At 41.4% G+C, this 20,075-nt stretch overlaps 1 protein-coding gene across 5 annotated transcripts in view; it reads right to left on the bottom strand.

Annotated features, from left to right (window-relative positions):
* Nucleotides 1–20,075, bottom strand: part of GALNT11 (polypeptide N-acetylgalactosaminyltransferase 11) — an 84,777-nt gene that overhangs the window by 17,331 nt on the left and 47,371 nt on the right. For 4 of the 5 annotated variants that reach the window (XM_010384053.2, XM_010384054.2, XM_030933037.1 and 1 more), the window contains 3 exons: nt 10,047–10,379; nt 3,636–3,759; nt 983–1,149 (listed from right to left, as the gene is read on the bottom strand). In XM_010384053.2, the coding sequence (XP_010382355.1) occupies nt 983–1,149; nt 3,636–3,759; nt 10,047–10,341 (586 nt within the window). In that variant the 5' untranslated portion in view covers nt 10,342–10,379. Of the gene's footprint in view, nt 1–982; nt 1,150–3,635; nt 3,760–10,046; nt 10,380–16,300; nt 16,337–20,075 lie in introns of those variants that run through there. The other variant, XM_030933036.1, reaches the window with a different exon arrangement.

The following is a 20,075-nucleotide window of genomic DNA, read 5'->3' as shown; positions in this document are numbered from 1 at the left end:
TATGCAGACTACAGGTCTCACTTCCACTCTACTACTTAACAGCTATGGGGTCCTGAGCAAATTACTTAATTTTTATATTTCTCCCTCTATAAAATGGGCTTGAAGCCTTTCTTGCAAGGTCACTGAGAGCTGAATGAGCAGTATAATAAAAAGCCTTCTATCCTGTTTGGGTACACAAAGCCATTCTTAGCAAGAGTCTATGTCGAATTAAAGAAAGGTGTATAGAATATAGAGTATGTAGTGAATCATAAAATACTGGCATTCAGAGATGGTTGAGGAGCTATCAGAATGCAATCCACTTTTATCTGGGGACAATCAGTGTAAGAGACTTAATAGAGAGGCATAAGCCAAGGCATCATGCCAAGTGAAAAAAGTCTATCTCAAAAGGTCACATATTGTGTGACTCCATTTATATGACATTCTTGAAATAACAAAATCAGAGATGGAAACAAAATCAGAGAGTCGTGGTTTCAGGGACCGGGGAAGCGTAGAGGAAAGCAGGAGGTGTGACTAGAAAGAGGCAACACGAGGGCCCTCCAGGTGAGGAAACAGTTCTGTATCACTGCAGTGAGGGTTGTGGGAGTCCACCTGTTGACAGAAAAACCCTGGCCCTCACGCGTGCTGTACCAATGTGGATTCCTGGTTCTGACAGGGGAATTTTATGATGGAGAAACTGGGTGAAGGGTACACAGACTGTCTTTGTAACTTCCTGTGAATCTACAGTTATTTCAAATAAAAAGAGGTGTGTTTTTTAAAGTAAGCCACAGGCAAAATTTCAAGGGCCAAATTTGGTTAGCATAGTTTATAAGCAGGTTACAAAGATAACGGATTTCTTCAAACTTATTTGTAGTCAGCCCAGCTGTGACTGCATGCGTAGGATCCCTACCTACCACGTACTGGAAAGTTCAGCTGTGTTAATGTTTGTCAGTGCTGTAGTGACTGACAGCCTGCATCCAATGTTACCAGTTACAGCATTCCTTACCAAAGTCACTATCATCATCCACAAGGATGATCTCATGAAGCAGGTGTGCTGGCGTGCGGTCTATGACACTGTGCACTGTCCGAAGCAAGGCAGAAAACGCTTCATTATAGAAACAGATGACAACACTAGCAGCTGGCAGGTCAGGTGGGTAGAACTTTTCTTTACATCTGTAAAGATAAAGATGAAGAAATTCTGACATTTTAAAAGGCGCAAGTGGTTTAGATTATTATTCACCTACAGATTTACTGTCCCCTTGTTCACCCTCTTCCCTTTTTTTTTTTGAGACAGAGTCTCCCTCTTGTTGCTCAGGCTGTAGTGCAATGGCGCTATCTCGGCTCATCGCGACCTCCACCTCCCAGGTTCAAGCAATTCTCCTGCCTCAGCCTCCCGAGTAGCTGGGATTACAGGCATGCCCCACCACGCCCAGCTAATTTTGTATTTTTAGTGGACGGAGTTTCTCCATGTTGGTCAAGCTGGTCTCAAACTCCCTACCTCAGCTGATCTGCCCGCCTCAGCCTCCCAAAGTGCTGGGATTACAGGAGTGAACCACCGCGCCCAGCCTGTTCAGCCTCTTTCTAACATTATGGGAACAACAATTTTTTTTTAAAGCATTTACAAAAACAGTACAGTTTCTTCTTCAAGAGTTTACATTTTGTTAATAATGTCTCCCTCCTATATCTGTTATCTTGTTTACTTTTGGATAAACTTTTTCTTTTTTTGAGATGGCGTTTTGCTCTGTCACTAGGTTGGAGTGCTGTGGCGCAATCTCGACTCACTGCAACCTCCGACTCCCGGGTTCAAGCCATCCTCTCAAGCTGTCTCAGCCTCCTGAATAGCTGGGATTACAGGCATGCGCCACCATGCCCAACTAATGTTTGTATTTTTAGTAGAGACAGAGTTTCACCATGTTGGCCAGGATGGTCTCGATCTCCTGACCTCGTGATCCACCAACCTCACCCTCCCAAAGTGCTGGGATGACAGGCATGAGCCACTGCATCTAGCCGGATAAACATTTTTTAAACTTCAGGGTTTTTTTTCTCTTTTGGAAGAGAGGTTACATAAAAATGTAAGTTCTTTTTACCAAAATCACGGCAAGTGTTTCATGCAGCACTCATAAGCTGACACCCAGCTTCTCCTCAATGAGGTTTCAAAAGGAAAGAAATATAAAACTTTATATTTGAAATTTTAAGGCCGGGCGCGGTGGCTCAAGCCTGTAATCCCAGCACTTTGGGAGGCCGAGACGGGTGGATCACGAGGTCCGGAGATCGAGACCATCCTGGCTAACACGGTGAAACCCTGTCTCTACTAAAAAATATAAAAAACTAGCCGGGCGAGGTGGCGGGCGCCTGTAGTCCCAGCTACTCGGGAGGCTGAGGCAGGAGAATGGCGTAAACCCGGGAGGCAGAGCTTGCAGTGAGCTGAGACCCGGCCACTGCACTCCAGCCTGGGCGGCAGAGCGAGACTCCGCCTCCAAAAAAAAAAAAAAAAAAAAAGAAATTTTATTTTTTTGCCCAATAATAAAAAAGATTTGAATAAATTATGATATACCAAGATAACAGAAGAGCTTCCATGTAACAAATCATTCTAAGCAACTATTTGGAAAAAAAGGGTAAGGAGCTTTAAGCAACATCAAAAAGCCATGAACTGGCCAGACGCAATGGCTCACGCCTGTAATCCCAGCACTTTTGGAGGCCGAGGTGGGCGGATCATGAGGTCAGGAGTTCGAGACCAGCCTGGCCAACATGGTGAAACCCTATCTCTACTAAAACTACAAAAATTAATCAGGCGTGGTGGTGTGCGCCTGTAGTCCTAGCTACTCAGGAGGCTGAGGCAGGAGAATCACTTGAACCTGGGAGGTGGAGGTTGCAGTGAGCCAAGAGCACGCCACCACACTCCAGTCTGAGCAACAGAGTGAGACTCCATCTCAAAAAAAAAAAGCCATGAACTTAGAGAACACAATCCAGAACCCTGAATTATTTCCCAGGACACACCCGACCCTCCAGCATCTGAGCCCTGCCTCCCTCCAGCCTTGTCACCTTTCTGCAGGGACCACTCTAGTACTATGCCCCCATTTCCCCAAACCCTATCACAGCCCTTACTCATGTGCTACCGCCAGGACTTGTTGACTTATTTGCCTCTCCTGCTAGACTCTGAGCCCTGAGAACTCAGAAACTACTACATTTGTTTGCTTCTTCCAGGGCTCAAGATGGCATGTAGCAAACAGAAGGTGCTCAACAAATGTCTGTCAAATGACTGACCACATGCATGAAAAGCCTTTGATGGAACAAAAATAATGAAACAGAAAAGTGAAATGAGCAGTAAAATTCTTCACTGATTTTAATTCCTGTTTGCCACGAATCCAATCTATAAACATTTAGAACAAACTTATACTCAGGTTATTTAATTAGCACCCTACTCTCCTTCCCCAGGTGATCTGAAATGTTAGTCCAACAGCAAGCTCTAGGACTCTGTTGGTACATCTCAGACCATGTGGCTTCACATATAACACAAGTGGAAATCTGTCTCAAGTTTCCTAGTATGCTGAATAAAAGGCTACACTGGGAAATAGGAACACCATCCTCGTGACCTCTTACACTGACACTAAAAACATCGTGTTGTTAAAATGTATTTGCAAATCTGATAAGGCACATACGCTGCATTCCTTGTGTCTGGCACATCTCTGTGGTAGCCCAAGCGGTTACTGATAAGCATATTAAAAGCATGTTTCTGATAGCCCAAGTCTCTCAACTCCTGATCGCGTTCATCAAAAATCATACCTGCAAAAGAGTGAAGTGAGCGAATTAAATCTAGAAAGTATCACCAGTTACTGTTAATGATATTATGATCTTAAGAAAATGCTGACTTTGTCCTATTATAATCTAATATCTCTCTTCTCAAACTTAGGTTATCTCCAGGTTGAAGTCAAATTCTTGTCAGTCTAGGTCAAAGCAAGTGTGTCTTAAACATAAACACCATCTGCTCACAAGCCATAATCTTTTTTTTTTTTTTTTTTTTTTTTTTTTGAGACGGAGTCTCCCTCTGTCATCAGGCTGGAACGCAGTGGCACAATCTAGGCTTACTGCAACCTCCAACTCTCTGGTTCAAGCGATTCTCCTGCCTCAGCCTCCCAAGTAGCTGGGACTACAGGCACATGCCACCACGCCTTGCTAATTTTTGTATTTTTAGTAGAGACGGGGTTTCACCATGTTGGCCAGGAAGGTCTGGATCTCCTGACCTCATGATCTGCCCTCCTCAGCCTCCCAAAGTGCTGGGATGATAGGCGTGAGACACCACGCCCGGCCACAAGCCATAATCTTAATAGTTTATTATATTCAAGAGAAAAATTTACCTGCAACAAGGAAAATTTTTTTTATAATTTTCCATTAAAGCAATAGATTTTAGAACCCCAATGGCCCTCAACAGGCCTCACTTACATCCAAGTTTTTATAGCAGTCTCTCTGCAGAAAAAGGCAATTGATAAGCTTTTCTATAAAAAGAGTTTCCCAGGTCAGACACAACGGCTCACGCCTGTGATCCCAGCACTTTGGGAGGCCAAGGCAAGAGGACTACTTGAGCCCAGCCTGGACAACACAGCAAGACCTTGTCTCTACTACAAAAAGAAAAATTAGCCAGGCATGGTGGCTCACACCTGTAGTCTCCATGACTTGGCTACTCAGGAGGCTGAGGCAGGAAGATTGCTCGAGCCCAGGACATCAAGGCTGCAGTGAGCCACAGTTGTGCCACTGCACTCCAGCCTGGGTGACAGAGTGAGATCCTGTCTTTTAAATTAAAAAAAAAAAAAAAAAAAAAAAAAAAAAACCTTCACAGTTTCTGGTTTAACTGTCAGGGAATTCCTTCACAGGCCTAATCAAAGTCACTGTGATATTAGGCAGGGTGTGGTTGCTTATGCCTGTAATTCCAGCACTATGGGAAGTCAAGGCGGGCAGATGGCTTGAGGTCAGGAGTTCAAGACCAGTCTGGCCAACATGGCGAAACCCCATCTCTACTAAAAATACAAAAACAAAGACAAAAACTAGCCAGGAGTAGTGGTGCATTCCTGTAGTCCCAGCTACTCGGGAGGCTGAGGCAGGAGAATCTCCTAAACCCAGGAGGCAGAGGTTGCAGTGAGCCAAGATCGCACCACTGCACTCCAGCCTGGGTAACAGAGCAAGGCTTTGTCTCGAAATAAATAAAATAAATAAAAGTCCATTGTTTTAAAATAGTAGAACTCTGTTCCTTTAATACAGTGCATGTTTTATGAATATCTAGGTGTAAAGGGATGAGATATAGAATGCAGTGTTTCCGGCCAGGCATGGCTGCTCATGCCTGTAATCCCAGCACTTTGAGAGGCCGAGGTGGGTGGATCATGGGAGGTCAGCAGTTCAACATCAGCCTGACCAACATGGTGAAACCCCTTCTCTACTAAAAATACAAAAATTAGCCAGGCATGGTGGCACACGCTTGTAACCCAGCTACTCGGGAGACTGAGGCAGGAGAATCGCTTGAACCTAGGAGACGGAGACGGCAGGAAACCAAGATCATGCCTCCAACTTGGGTGACAAAAGCAAAACTTTGTCTCAAAAAAAAAAAAAAATAGAATGCAGTGTTCCCCCAATTTATTTGAACCCAACTAATGTCCCTAAATCCACTTTGAGAAACATTTCATCTTAATATGCCTTCTCTCTGAAACTGTTTCAACTGCAGTTCATCCTTTTTAAACACAAAACAACAAACCTCCACTAGCATTTTATACAAGGAGAGAAACTCCAGAAGAGAAGACACTTTGGTGATGACCAAAACATAAAATAAATAAAATTAAAATTGCTTGATACCTAGCACCCAGAGCAGAGCCTTGCACAAAGAAGAGTCTCAATAAATACTCCTTAATTCAACAAGTATCAGAGGGTGACCTCATGCTGAATACTGAAAGAATCATGTTCTATTATAGGTCTCTTGATGAAAAGATGCCATATGAAAAGATTGTTTTAGCTTACTTTTCTTACTTCCCTGCTCAAATAAAATTGTAGCCAAACCTCAATTAACATGCCAGAGGACCCTTTTCGATTAATTTTATAATTAATTTCAGATCAAATGAGAAAATGTTTTTAATTTTAAATTTATTGTTAATTTTCTTTTTTTTCTTTTTTTTCAAGACAGGGTCTTGCTCTGTCCCCCAGGTTGGAGTGCAGTGGTGCCATCGCGGCCACTGCCTCCTGGGCCCAAACAATCCTCATAAGTAGCTGGGACTACAGCCATGTGCCCCCACACTCAGCTAAATTTTAAACTTTCGGTAGATACCACCTAGGCTGGTCTTAAACTTCTGAGCTCAAGCAATCTACCAGCCTCAGCCTCCCAAAGTGCGGGGATAACAGGTGTGAGCCATCACGCCTGGCCAATAATCTTTCTCAAATGTACCTTTTCATAGGTTCCTTTCCCTGCTTGTCCATTAATTCTCTACTCAGAAATCTGCATACTTTTAACTACTGCTATATTAGTTATACTAATTCCTTCTATATTAAATTTATTTTACATAAGAAATTTTGGATTTTTCATTTAACTGTGATAATTATGCACATAACATAAAACGTACTATTAGAGACATTTAGTACATTCTCAACGCTGTACAACCAGCACGATTATCTAGCTGCAGAATATTTTCAGCAGCAAAGAAGAAAACCCTATACGCATTAAAACAGTTATTCCCATTCTTCCTGTTCCCCAGTCTCTGGCAGCCCCTAATTTGCCCTCTGTCTCCATGGACCTGCCTATTCTAGACATTTCACATAAAGGGAACCCTACAACATGTGACCTTTTGTGTCTGGCTTCTTTCACTAGCATCATGTTTTCAAGGTTCATGCATGTTGTAGTATGTATCACAACGTCATTCCTTTCTCTGTCTGAATAATATTCCATGGTACGGACAGACCACACTTAGTTTATCCCTTCATCAGTTGATGGATATTTGGATAACATGTTGTCACCTTCTGTCTACTGAGAATAGTACTGCTATGAACATTGAGTACAAGTTTTTGAGCACCCGTTGGTAATTCTTTCAAGTACAAACCCTGGAGTGGTACTGCTGGGTCATATGAAAATTCTACGTTTAACTTGTGGAGGAACTGCCAAACTGTCTACAGTGGCTACACTATTTTTCATTCCCACCAGCAACGTGTGAGGGCTCCAGTTTCTCCACATCCTCACTGTCGCCTGTTACTCTCCTTTTTAAATTTATTATTACAGCCCTCCCAGTGGGTGTGAGATGGTTATCTCGTTGTTTTGATTTTCATTTCTGTAATCACTAATTATATTAAGCATCTTTTCATCTGCTTCTTGGCCATTTGTATACCTTCTTTGGAGAAATGTCTATCAAATCCTTTGCCCATTTTAAAATTGAGCCATTTGTCTTTTTATAATTGAGTTTTAAGAATTGTTTAGACCAGGCACAGTGGTTCATGCCTATAGTCTCAGCACCTTGGGAGGCCAAGGCAGGCGAATGGCTTGAGCACAGGAGTTCGAGACCAACTTGGGCAACATGGTGAAACCCTGTCTCTACAAAATATACAAATATTAGCTGGGCACAGTGGTACACCCCTGTAGCCCCAGCTACTCGAGAGGCTGAGGCAGGAGGATCACTTGAGCCAAGGAGGTTGAGGCTGCAGTGAGCCGTGACTGCGCCACTGCCGTCCAGCACAGGTTACAGAGCAAGACTCTGTCTCAAAATGAAATAAAATTACAAACAAGCATCCTTTATATATTCTGGATACTGAACCCTTATTAGAAATATGATTTACAAATATTTTTTTCCCATTCTGTGGGTTGTCTTTTTTCACTTTTTTTTTTTCCTGAGACAGAGTCTTGCTCTGTCGCCCAGGCTAGAGTACAATGGCACGATCTTGACTCACTGCAACCTCCACCTCCTGGGTTCAAGAGATTCTCTTGCCTCAGCCTTCCAAGTAGCTGGGATTACAGGCACTTGCCACCATGCCCAGCTGATTCTGTATTTTACAGAGATAGGGTTTCACCACGTTGGTCAGGCTGGTCACAAACTCCTGACCTCAGGTGATCCACCCACCTCAGCCTCCCAAAGTGCTGGGATTATAGGCGTGAGCCACTGTGCCCAGCCCTTTTCTCACATTCTTGATGTGTTATGTGATGTACAGAAGTTTTTTATCTTTGATGTAGTCCAATTTATTTTTAAAGTTGGAAAGTCTGAGTCTTACAACTTTTGTTATTTTTCCAGACTGTTTTGGCTATTCAGAGCCTCTTGTAATTCCATATTAATTTCAGGATAACCTTTTCCCCTCTTTACAACAAAGACCACTGACATTTTAATAGGGATTGCACTGAATCTATACATTGCTTTGGGTGATATCTACATCTTAACAGTATTTAGCATTCCACTCTATGAACCTGGAATATCTTTCCATTTATGTAGGTTTTCTTTCTTTCAGCAATGTTTTACAGTTTTCAGCATACAAATCTTGCAGCTCCTTGGCTAAATTTATTCCTAAGTGTTTTATTACTGTTGATGCTATTGTAAATGAAATTGATCTCTTAACTGCATTTTCAGGCCACTCATTGCTACAGTATAGAAATGCAACTGTTTTTTGCCTGTTGATCTAGTACCTGCAACTGCCAAATTCATTTATTACCTCTAATAGGTTTTTTTTGTGGATTCTTTAGGATAGTCTTTAAGGAATTTAGTTTTTCAGTTAGGCAGCTGGAGTTTGTTATTCAAGTATCTACAATTCTCTCCCTACTTCTTTCAAAAGCAAATACAGAATCTATTCAAAATGGTAAACCCAGTATTACTTCTTGATAAAAACTTTACCAAGGTAACTATAAATAAATAAAAGAGCTAGATATTTTCCCATTAATGCTTTAAAAATGTCCACTGGCTATCTGAAAAAGATTTATGAAAATTGTACTTTATGAAAATTGAAGTTGGCAAGATCACATCTCTATTTAAAAATATTTTAAATGAAAACTGAATTAGATATTAGCTTGTTTCCTCATAAAATTTTTACATACTTTTGACTTCCTTTATTAGAAAATCATTAAGTCCTAAGAACTGAATTTGTTTCTTTGAAACTATGACGAAGTGAAAACTCTATTTTAACATTTCTTTCACATTCTAAGGTTCTCTCAATCTCTCAAATATCTCTTTTATTTTACTCTTAAATTACCTATTATTTGATGTTTTTGTGACAAGATCCAAGTTCTTTAAGTTTTAACGATAACAAAAATTGCTCATTTATCTCTTAAAATAAAATTTGTCAAAATCAATACACTAAAATTGCAGTATTCAAAGGCATAGACAATAGAGTCTTGCATCCAAGTTGAAGAGAATATAATTTTTTAAGAGGAAAAAGAGCTTTCTATTTTATACTAAGATTTAATAAACTATATTATATATACATATATTTTTTCTAGCACCTTAGTAATTCTTGTTAAGTGAAAATCATATTAGATGTAAATAACCCCAGCTTATTTTTAAACTCAGTACTTTATGTTCTGTATTAATTAAATGTACCCTTAAAAATAAGTTAAATATAGTCAAGGAAACTTTCAACCATTTCTTTCCCTTATTAACAATCCTAGCAATTGAAACCTTCTTCCAGAGCTGGGCACGGTGGTGCATGCCTACAGTCCCAGCTACTCTCAAGGTTGAGGTGGGAGGACAGTTGAGCCCAAGAATTCGAGGACAGCCTGGGCAATATGGTGAGACCCCATCTCTTAAAAAAACAAACAATAAACAAACCCCTTCTCCCATAGGTTCCATTTTCTTTCTAGCCTTTTAATTTTTCTTTTCTTTTTTTGTTTTTCTTCACTGGACCTTGTTTGTTTTCTCATAAAATACTGAAGTCAGAACTGGATAAATTAGAATATAAATCCCCACTGACACCCCTCGCAGAAACCACAGAACTTCAGCTAGTTCACAAACAAAATAAATCAGTGTGGGAAAAAATGATGCAGCATTTCTAATCTCCTAATTAATCTAATTAATCAAACTTCCATTGATTAAATACATCGATATGGCTGCTGGTAAACATCATATACTTACCTAATTCAAAAGAGAATTTCAAGTGGCCTTCTTCTGGATCTTCAACATGACTGTCTATCACATCATCGATTTTGTTTGCTTTGAACTGTGGCTCAAGTAGTCGACTTGGGCCTCGAGTGAAACGAGGATAGAATTTTTTTGGAGATGGTCCGCGGGGCCCAGACCCCTTGACGGGCACATTCTTAAGTGGCTGAGTCACTTCACTGAAGTTAAAATAAACAAAAAGCAAAACTGTCCAGGTCGCAGATGTAAAAAGGCACCCATAACAGAAATACCGAACTGTGACACTTCCCATTATAGACCTAGCATAGCTGAAGGGCCATTTTCAATTTCCTAAAAAAGAAGAATAAATATGTTAGACACTTCAGCACACTTTTAAATCATCCACCAAATACAGAATCATTGTTTTCCAAACCAACAAGGAGGACCACTATGCATACAGTTAACAGAGATTGAAATACAAGAAGATATATGGATAGTACTGAGTTTTTAAAAAGGGTTCAACAATGAAAACCTCAGGCCTGTGGGTTAATGCTCAGAGAACCAATGGCAGTGAAATAGCTGATCTATTCATTTGCCCATGTTAATGGATACTTCTTCACCTTTGTTCTGGACTGCTTTCAGTTGGGTAATTTTTCTCATCAGGTTATAACTTTTCACAAGGAAAATAACAAGTACCACATGTATCATAACAGGACAACTAAAGTCCCTTCCAACTATACAACTGCAAGATTCTTTTTTTAATCCAACGATCTTAAAATCTATTATTATAAATAAGCAACTCTAAGCAACTCTGGCCAGGCACAGTGGCTCACGGTTGTAATCCCAGCACTTTGGGAGGCTGAGGTGCGCGGATCATTTGAGGTCAGAAGTTCAAGACTAGCCTGGCCAACCTGTATCTACTAAAAATATAAAAATTAGCTGGGGGTGGTGGCAGGTGCCTGTAATCCCAGCTACTTGGGCGGCTGAGGCTGGAGAATCTCTTGAACCCGGGAGGCAGAGGTTGTGGTGAGCCAAGATTACACCACTGTACTCTGGCCTGGCAACAGAGCAAGACTCTGTCTCAAAACAATAAAAATAAATATAAGCAACTTAAAAAAAAAATAGTTCTACTTTCCAATCAAAGGTTATGCCTGCCCTAGTGTCCACTCTAGATCTAAGTTATTTTCAAATAAAGAGTTCAAGTAATTATGTTCCCTCACCTATAAAACAAGGCAGGAAGAACTAAATGTGGCACCGAACAGCAATTTTTCCTTAGTTTTTTTTGTTTGTTTGTTTGTTTTGTTTTTTTATTTTTATTTTATTTTTTTAAATTTTTTATTTTATTTTTTTATTATACTTTAAGTTCTAGGGTACATGTGCATAACGTGCAGGTTTGTTACATATGTATACTTATGCCATGTTGGTGTGCTGCACCCATCAACTCGTCAGCACCCATCAATTCATCATTTATATCAGGTATAACTCCCAATGCAATCCCTCCCCCCTCCACCCTCCCCATGATAGGCCCCAGTGTGTGATGTTCCCCTTCCCGAGTCCAAGTGATCTCATTGTTCAGTTCCCACCTATGGGTGAGAACATGCGGTGTTTGGTTTTCTATTCTTGTGATAGTTTGCTAAGAATGATGGTTTCCAGCTGCATCCATGTCCCTACAAAGGACGCAAACTCATCCTTTTTTATGGCTGCATAGTATTCCATGGTGTATATGTGCCACATTTTCTTAATCCAGTCTGTCACAGATGGACATTTCGGTTGATTCCAAGTCTTTGCTATTGTGAATAGTGCCGCAATAAACATACGTGTGCATGTGTCTTTATAGCAGCATGATTTATAATCCTTTGGGTATATACCCTGTAGTGGGATGGCTGGGTCATATGGTACATCTAGTTCTAGATCCTTGAGGAATCGCCATACTGTTTTCCATAATGGTTGAACTAGTTTACAATCCCACCAACAGTGTAAAAGTGTTCCTATTTCTCCACATCCTCTCCAGCACCTGTTGTTTCCTGACTTTTTAATGATTGCCATTCTAACTGGTGTGAGATGGTATCTCATTGTGGTTTTGATTTGCATTTCTCTGATGGCGAGTGATGATGAGCATTTTTTCATGTGTCTGTTGGCTGTATGAATGTCTTCTTTTGAGAAATGTCTGTTCATATCCTTTGCCCACTTTTTGATGGGGTTGTTTGTTTTTTTCGCAAGATGGCCGAATAGGAACAGCTCCAGTCTCCAACTCCCAGCGCGAGCGACACAGAAGACCGGTGATTTCTTCATTTTCAACTGAGGTACTGGGGTCATCTCACTAGGGAGTGCCGGACAATCGGTGCTGGTCAGCTGCTGCAGCCCGACCAGCGAGAGCTGAAGCAGGGCGAGGCATTGCCTCACCTGAGAAGCGCAAGGGGGAAGGGAATCCCTTTTCCTAGCCAGGGGAACTGAGACACACAACACCTGGAAGGTCGGGTAATTCCCACCCCAATACTGCGCTTTAAGCAAACGGGCACACTAGGAGATTGTACCCACACCTGGCCGGGAGGGTCCCACGGCCACGGAGCCTCCCTCATTGCTGGCACAGTAGTCTGCGATCTAGCTGAAACAGCGAGGCTGCGAGGCTGGGGGAGGGGCGCCCGCCATTGCTGAGGCTTAAGTAGGTAAACAAAGCCGCTGGGAAGCTCGAACTGGGTGGAGCTCACAGCAGCTCAAGAAACCTGCCTGTCTCTGTAGACTCCACCTCTGGGGACAGGGCACAGCTAAACAACAAAAGGGGAAGCAGCAGAGGCCTGTGCAGACACAAACGACTCTGTCTGACAGCTTTGAAGAGAGAGCAGTGGATCTCCCAACACGGAGGTTGAGATCTGAGAACGGACAGACTGCCTGCTCAAGTGGGTCCCTGACCCCTGAGTAGCCTAACTGGGAGACATCCCCCACTAGGGGCAGTCTGACACCCCACACCTCACAGGGTGGAGTACACCCCTGAGAGGAAGCTTCCAAAGTAAGAATCAGACAGGTACACTCGCTCTTCAGCAATATTCTATCTTCTGCAACCTCTGTTTTGTTTTTTTTTTTTAAGACAGAGTCTTACTCTGTCACCCAGGCTGGAGTAAAGTGGCAGGATCTTGGTTCACTGCAACCTCTGCCTCCCGGATTCAAGCAATTCTCCTGCCTCAGCCTCCCAAGTAGTTGGGATTACAACTGTGTGCCACCACGCCTGGCTAATTTTTGTATTTTTAGTAGAGATGGGGTTTCACCACGTAGGCCAGGCTGGTCTCAAACTCCTGACCTCAGGTGAGCTGCCCGCCTTGGCCTCCCAAAGTGCTGGGATTACAGGCCACTTATTTTTCCTAAACTTTCTGATATCTGATCTTCATGGAGGCTAATACAATTTCCTAAGGAATTCTTTCTAAGGAGCCAATGCACATATAAAATCATCTCACTAAATAGACTTAAGGCAGAGAAACCATATAAGCAATGTAGATACATAAGAAAACTGCACAGAAATACTGCTTTTAAGTTACTTATTTCTACAGCATGAAATAATCTTAAAAATGGTATTATCGGGCCGGGCGCGGTGGCTCAAGCCTGTAATCCCAGCACTTTGGGAGGCCGAGACGGGCGGATCACGAGGTCAGGAGATCGAGACCATCCTGGCTAACACGGTGAAACCCCGTCTCTACTAAAAAATACAAAAAACTAGCAGGGCGAGGTGGCGGGCGCCTGTGGTCCCAGCTACTCGGGAGGCTGAGGCAGGAGAATGGCATGAACCCGAAAGGTAGAGCTTGCAATGAGCTGAGATCCGGCCACTGCACTCCAGCCCGGGCGACAGAGCGAGACTCCGTCTCAAAAAAAAAAAAAAAAAAGGTATTATCCCCAAAAGATCAGGACAAAGCAAATCGGCATCAGTAAAGCACTACTGGAAAAATCAGGTTCTCTTGTACAAGGTTATGCCATGAGCCTAGAAGATGGTAAACAGTTCTGTTTCTTAACTGTCTGCCAACCAAGAACTATTAAGTATTCCATTACAAGTCAATTAAAAAGTAAAAAAACAAAACAACAGTAACATAAAAAAACAAAACAACAGTAACATACCAAAACAAAACAAAAACCCAACCAAACAAAAACTCCCACCAACAGTAATACCAGAGGCATGGCTGGAAATGACAAGAGTACAAAGGAAAATCAGGCGCCAATGAAAGCACTGCTATGTTAGCTGCAGGCACTTTTAAAACTAAAGACATAAACAGAAAAACACAAACACCTGAAGTAGAAGAAAACGTTCTCTAAGTAAGGAAGCCCATGAGAGCAAAGGAAAAGACCAAAAAAAAAAAAAAAAAATGCAACGTGCAACAAAAATATTGCAACAAAAATGTACAGAGCAGTGACATTTAGGTGAAACAGACATTATAACTCCCTAAAATGCTTGCTTAGGGTTAGACAAAGAGCAAGTAAACAAACAAGAAAGCACTGCTTCTTCCAAAGGCCATGAGATCCTAAAGTTAAAGACTGTAACTGGACAGGATGCTCTGAATCCTGGAGGAACTAGGCACCTAGGGAGCCAACCCCTTCTTCAACCACACAGCAAGATTCACACTTACAGGTTGTTTTCCTCAAACCACTCCTGGCCTTCCCACTTCCACCATGGGCTGCTTGGCCCTCACAAAAGGGAACCACCCAAAACAGACCCTGAAGAAAGCAAGGGCTGCTCCATTAGCAGCTATGAAAGATGGACACTGATGTGGTTTCTCACATTTTCTTTAGCCTGATTCCCACTATCATGTTGGACCATGTCCAACCTGCCTCCAAATGTCTTGGTTAGTGTTCCTGCTGTCACCTTTACCTAAATTCCACATAAGGAACTTTGCCCTACCCTCAATTTCATCATCATCCAGGACGGATGTGATGACCTCTTCACTTCTAAGTTAAAACCTCCTCTGCGGCTGGGTGCGGTGGCTCACACCTGTAATTCTAGGACTTTGGGAGGCCTAGGACCTGAGGTCGGGAGTTGGAGACCAGCCTGGCCAACATGGTGAAACCCCGTCTCTACTAAAAATACGTAAAATTAGCTGGGCGTGGTGGCAGGCGCCTGTAATCCCAGCTACTTGGGTGGCTGAGACAGGAGAAAATTGCTTGAACCAGGGAGGCAGAGGTTGCAATGAGCCGAGATCGCACTGCATTCCAGCTTGGGTGACAGAGTGAGACTCCATTGAAAAAAAAAAAAATCTTCCTCTCCAACCACAACACTGACTCCTCAGCTGCATCTACCCCTATGTCTTCAGCCTCATGACAGGCAAAGTCCAGGCACTCAGCCCTCCCCACTTTCCTTATGATTTAATTCCATTTCTGTCTCCAGCTATACACCCCGTAATGGCTTTACTTCCTTCTCTATCCAGCTGCGAACACTGTGTTAAATAACGTTTTAGAAAGTGGTAAGTTCTGAGGAGAGAAAATAAAGCAGTGAAGAGCAAAAAGGAGAAGGTGTGTGAAGCTTCAGGAAGATGGAGAGGGAAGGCCTCCCTGAAAACGTGATACTTGCGTCAAGACGTAAACTAAATAGTGAGTACGGCGGCTATGTGGGGAAGAGCTATCTGGGGGAGGGTGGAGTAAGAGCAAAGGCTCTTGAGGTGTGGTCAAAGAGCCACATGCTGTGACCAAGACAAGTCCACCGAAAACCAATGGTAACAAAGTAACTAGAAACGTTACAAAATGTGCAAATGAACACTACAGAGATTTCTACAGAACTAAGGAGTGAAAATACAACTTTTTAAAAACCCACAGGATATGGCTAAATGTATAGCTTTTGATGCCTATATTAGAAAATATGACCACAAACTATGAATTAAGAAAAATATAACTGAATAAACCCAAGGAACATAAAATAATAATAAAAACATTATCAGGAATTAATAGAAAATGAAGATAAGACAACAGAAGCCAAATGCTGGTTCTTTAAAAGATCAGTAAAATTAACAAAATAAAACTGCCTTTGCAAAATTATGACAGTAAAAGAAATTCCGACATAGCTGACCTCATCTTGCTTCTGACCTCCCAACTGTCCCTGGTCACTCCTGGGTGTATAACTTTAGGAGAAATGTGGTTTCCAGGTTAACTTAGGAGCAAGGATGAGAACAGCCCCTCCCTGCAACTAGCCCCTTTCCTTGATCAGGGACTGAAAACCACCTTTGTAAGCAAGAATATGATAATGGGAACTGGAAGGGCCTAAACTCCACTGAAATGTAGGTGTAGTTTCTATAATCCCTTACCGCTCGGGAGCATGCGGCCAGACGTCGCAAAATTCATGACTTCCTCCATCGTTCCTATAGATAACATCATTATTGTAGAACCTGTAGAAAGTAAAAAGTTCCTCTTCAAAGTTTCCCTTCTTGTTAAAGAGTAAATCGTGTTAGAAATAATAGTTTCTTTTAAAGACTAACTTCCTTTAAGCCTCTTTATGCTAATAACTCTTTGTTAAGCCCTATTCTACGTAGCTGTGAAACATGCTCATAGGCACACAGTACATTCTACGTCCTTGTACCTTCACCAAAATATTTGTGCTGGACATGCTCATAGGCACGTTCCAGCTCGCAGCCTATGCCCCTTCCCTATTTGGCACAAGCAACTTCCTCTTTTCCTTTGTCTTTCCATTACTTTTACCTATTTAGAAAAGTTTTAAACTGTTAGCCAATCAGGTTTTAATTTAGATTCTGCGGTCCGGTTCCAGCCAATGGAGACAGGACACAGTAGCAGGAACAGCATAAGGGATAAAAATTACTTCCTTTGTTCAAATGTGCTCTCGCCATTATTCCATCTGTGATGAGCACCCTTTCTGCAGAAAATAAAGACTGCTTTGATAAGAGAATTAAATTTATATTCGAGTGCTATTTCTTTATGGCACCAGGGAACGAACATTTTACATATAGCAAACCTGGATTGTTTTTTTGAGATATCTTTCATACGGATCCTACCCAGGTTTGTGACTCATGACTCAACTGGTCCCAGAGGTGAACTCAGTGCACAAAGACTGTTTTCCACCCCCCTATGATTTCATCCCCAACCAATCAGCCACACCCATTCCCTAGCTCCCTGCCCACCCAACTGTCCATAAAAACCCTGAGCCTTCAGGAAAACGGATGTGAGTGATAAGCCCAGTTCTCCTGCCTGGGCCAGCTTCACGTGAATGAAGGTTCTTTCTTGCCTGCAATGCTATGGTCTCAGGGTATGATTTTCTCTGTGGAGTGGGCAGGAAGAACCCATCGGGCAGTTACACAAACACTGGCAAAACATATCAGAAAAATGCACAAATAAGACAACAATGAGAAAGAGGCGTAAATACAGACACATTTAAAATAGGGGTACTGTTTACAAATTCAGGTGAAATGATCAAATTCCTAGAAAAACATAAATGCACAACACCAGCTCTGGAAAATCAGGAAGCTGGATGCCCTATAGTCTCTGTGAATGTTAAACTATCATAAAAACATTTCTAGGTGATTTTAAAAGTGAGTTCTACCAAGTATCTAAGGAACGGATGATTTTAGGTAGATGCAATGGCCTTCAGAGGACAGAAAATGAGGAAAGATTCTCCATGCCCCTTTCTGAGGCTGTTGCCACCCTGACACCAAATAAGGGCAGCTTAAGGAAAGAATATTACAGACAATCTCAGAGAGATCACAGAAATCTTAAAAAAAAAAAAAAAAAAAAAAAAAAAAAAAAAAGCCCTGAAACCAACCATGTTTTTAAAAACTGAATATACCATGAATAAGTTGTATTTACTTCAGGTACTCAAAGTTGGTCCAATATTTGAAAAACCGTAATCTACCACCTCCATAAATGAAAAGAAAAAAAACACATGGTTTGATCAATGGAGATAAAAAGTTTATTACAATTCAACACTCAATTCTTAACAAACTAGGAAAAATAGGGAAATCCTTGCCTGACAAAGAGCATCTCTAAAAATCTTGTAACAAGCATGATACTAAACAGTGAAACAACAAAACCATTTTCTTTAAAAATAGAAGACAAAGGTTCCCATAATCACTTGTATCACGCTACCTTAAATACAGTAACGGAGGGCAGTAGTTTCAAAATACAGAAATCCTTGGAGTATTTATTAAAACTACAGATTCCCAGGGCTTCACGCCAGCTATGCTAAATGGGAATTCCCAGAGGTTACGTTAAGGAATCTTTAGCTTCAACAAGCCTCCAAGTTAACTCTGATGCACAGCCAGATTTGGGTATAATGAAAAGACAAGACTGAATTCTAATCCCATTCTGCCATATATCAGTCATGCAACTTTGGAAAAATTAGCAGATTTTCTTAGCCTCATTTTCATCAACTGTATTCCAAGTTAACGACATTGTCCATCTTACTGGATAATCAGAATGAAATGAAATACTCAGAATTACACAAGGTAAAATATGTAAAGTGTCAGATACAATGACTGACACACAAAACACCACCCTTTGCACTGAACCAAGACAATCTCCACAAGGACTGTGACTTGCTTTTGCTGTTTGTTTTCTTGTTTAATGTTTTCCCTTCACTTACCACAATGAATAGCCCACAGAAAATGCTGAAAAGTATCTATAGGATGAATATAGTAGATACTGAACAGATATTAATTTTTTGTCATTAGATCTAGACTTAACATATAATATCAATGGTAGACATGACCACCCATCTGTTCCCTACAAAGACCTACAAGTCCCTACATAATCTGTAATTATCTCCCTGAGCACTTCTCCCACTACCTTCTCTCTGCATTCATTTTGTCCTAGACACACGTCTCCTTGTGGGTCAAACATTTCAATTATACTCCATTACGGACTACGCACTGGCTCTTCACTCAGTCTAGAACACTCTTCCTCCCAGGTAATTTCATGATGGCTTCTTTCACTGCCATTGAATCTTTGCTCAAATATCATCTTCTCAATAAGGCCCTACCAAGATTACCCTATTTAAAACTTCAACCCAGTCACTAAACATTAAGCTGGTCTTCCTTATTCCATGGAATTTATCACCTTCTTACATATACATAATTACTTATTCACTGAGTTTATTATTTATTGTTTATCTCTCCCATACCAGAAAGTAAGCTCCAATAGGGGAACAGCTTTTGTCTATCCCTGGAGGTTATAATAATGCATAGAATATAGCAACAATTTAATAAGTATTTGTTAATAAATGGAAAAATATTTGTTAATAAATGAAAAAATTACTGTAATATGGTCATGCTTGCAAATTTCTAAACAAATCTGTTACTATCTTGTTTGGGCTAAGCAATACCTTAATACTATGCATAGAGGTCATGACCATCTTATTCAACAATAGTATAAAAACTAGCTCAGAACAACAGTCATGTTTATTTTTGGAAAAGGTACAAGAAACAACGCAGGAATTTATTGTCCAATTTCAAAACTTAAATAATGGTCTTTGTGATAAAAACAGGCAGACTAATCTTACAGAATTCACTGACAACAACAAACAAAAAAAATCCGGGAAACTACTTTCCTTAGGTTCCCTCTTGGCTACCTGCCAGCACCTAAGGGCAAAATGAAAAAGCTTTCTGCTCAAAGACCTCACCAACAGGATTTGAGCAACTCTGTCCAGATTCTTCATGGAATAACCACCCCGGCTCATCCGATCTGCAACAGCTCAACATCATGATCCCTTGGTTTCCTGAGCTGTAAAATATATTAACTCTCAACAACTCTATCAGGCAGATGTTATTCTTTTTCCCAGACCATATTATAATTCTTTAGAGAGTATTTTTTACAAAGTAAATCATAATACTAAATTTAAAAACATCCACATTTGGCCGGGCGCGGTGGCTCAAGCCTGTAATCCCAGCACTTTGGGAGGCCGAGACGGGCGGATCACGAGGTCAGGAGATCGAGACCATCCTGGCTAACACGGTGAAACCCCGTCTCTACTAAAACTACAAAAAAAAAACTAGCCGGGCGAGGTGGCGGGCGCCTGTAGTCCCAGCTACTCCGGAGGCTGAGGCAGGAGAATGGCGTAAACCCGGGAGGCAGAGC

The sequence above is a fragment of the Rhinopithecus roxellana genome, chromosome 6 (genome assembly GCF_007565055.1).
Source record: "Rhinopithecus roxellana isolate Shanxi Qingling chromosome 6, ASM756505v1, whole genome shotgun sequence".
Taxonomy (NCBI): domain Eukaryota; kingdom Metazoa; phylum Chordata; class Mammalia; order Primates; family Cercopithecidae; genus Rhinopithecus; species Rhinopithecus roxellana.
This window is presented reverse-complemented; position numbering and strand designations above follow the sequence as displayed.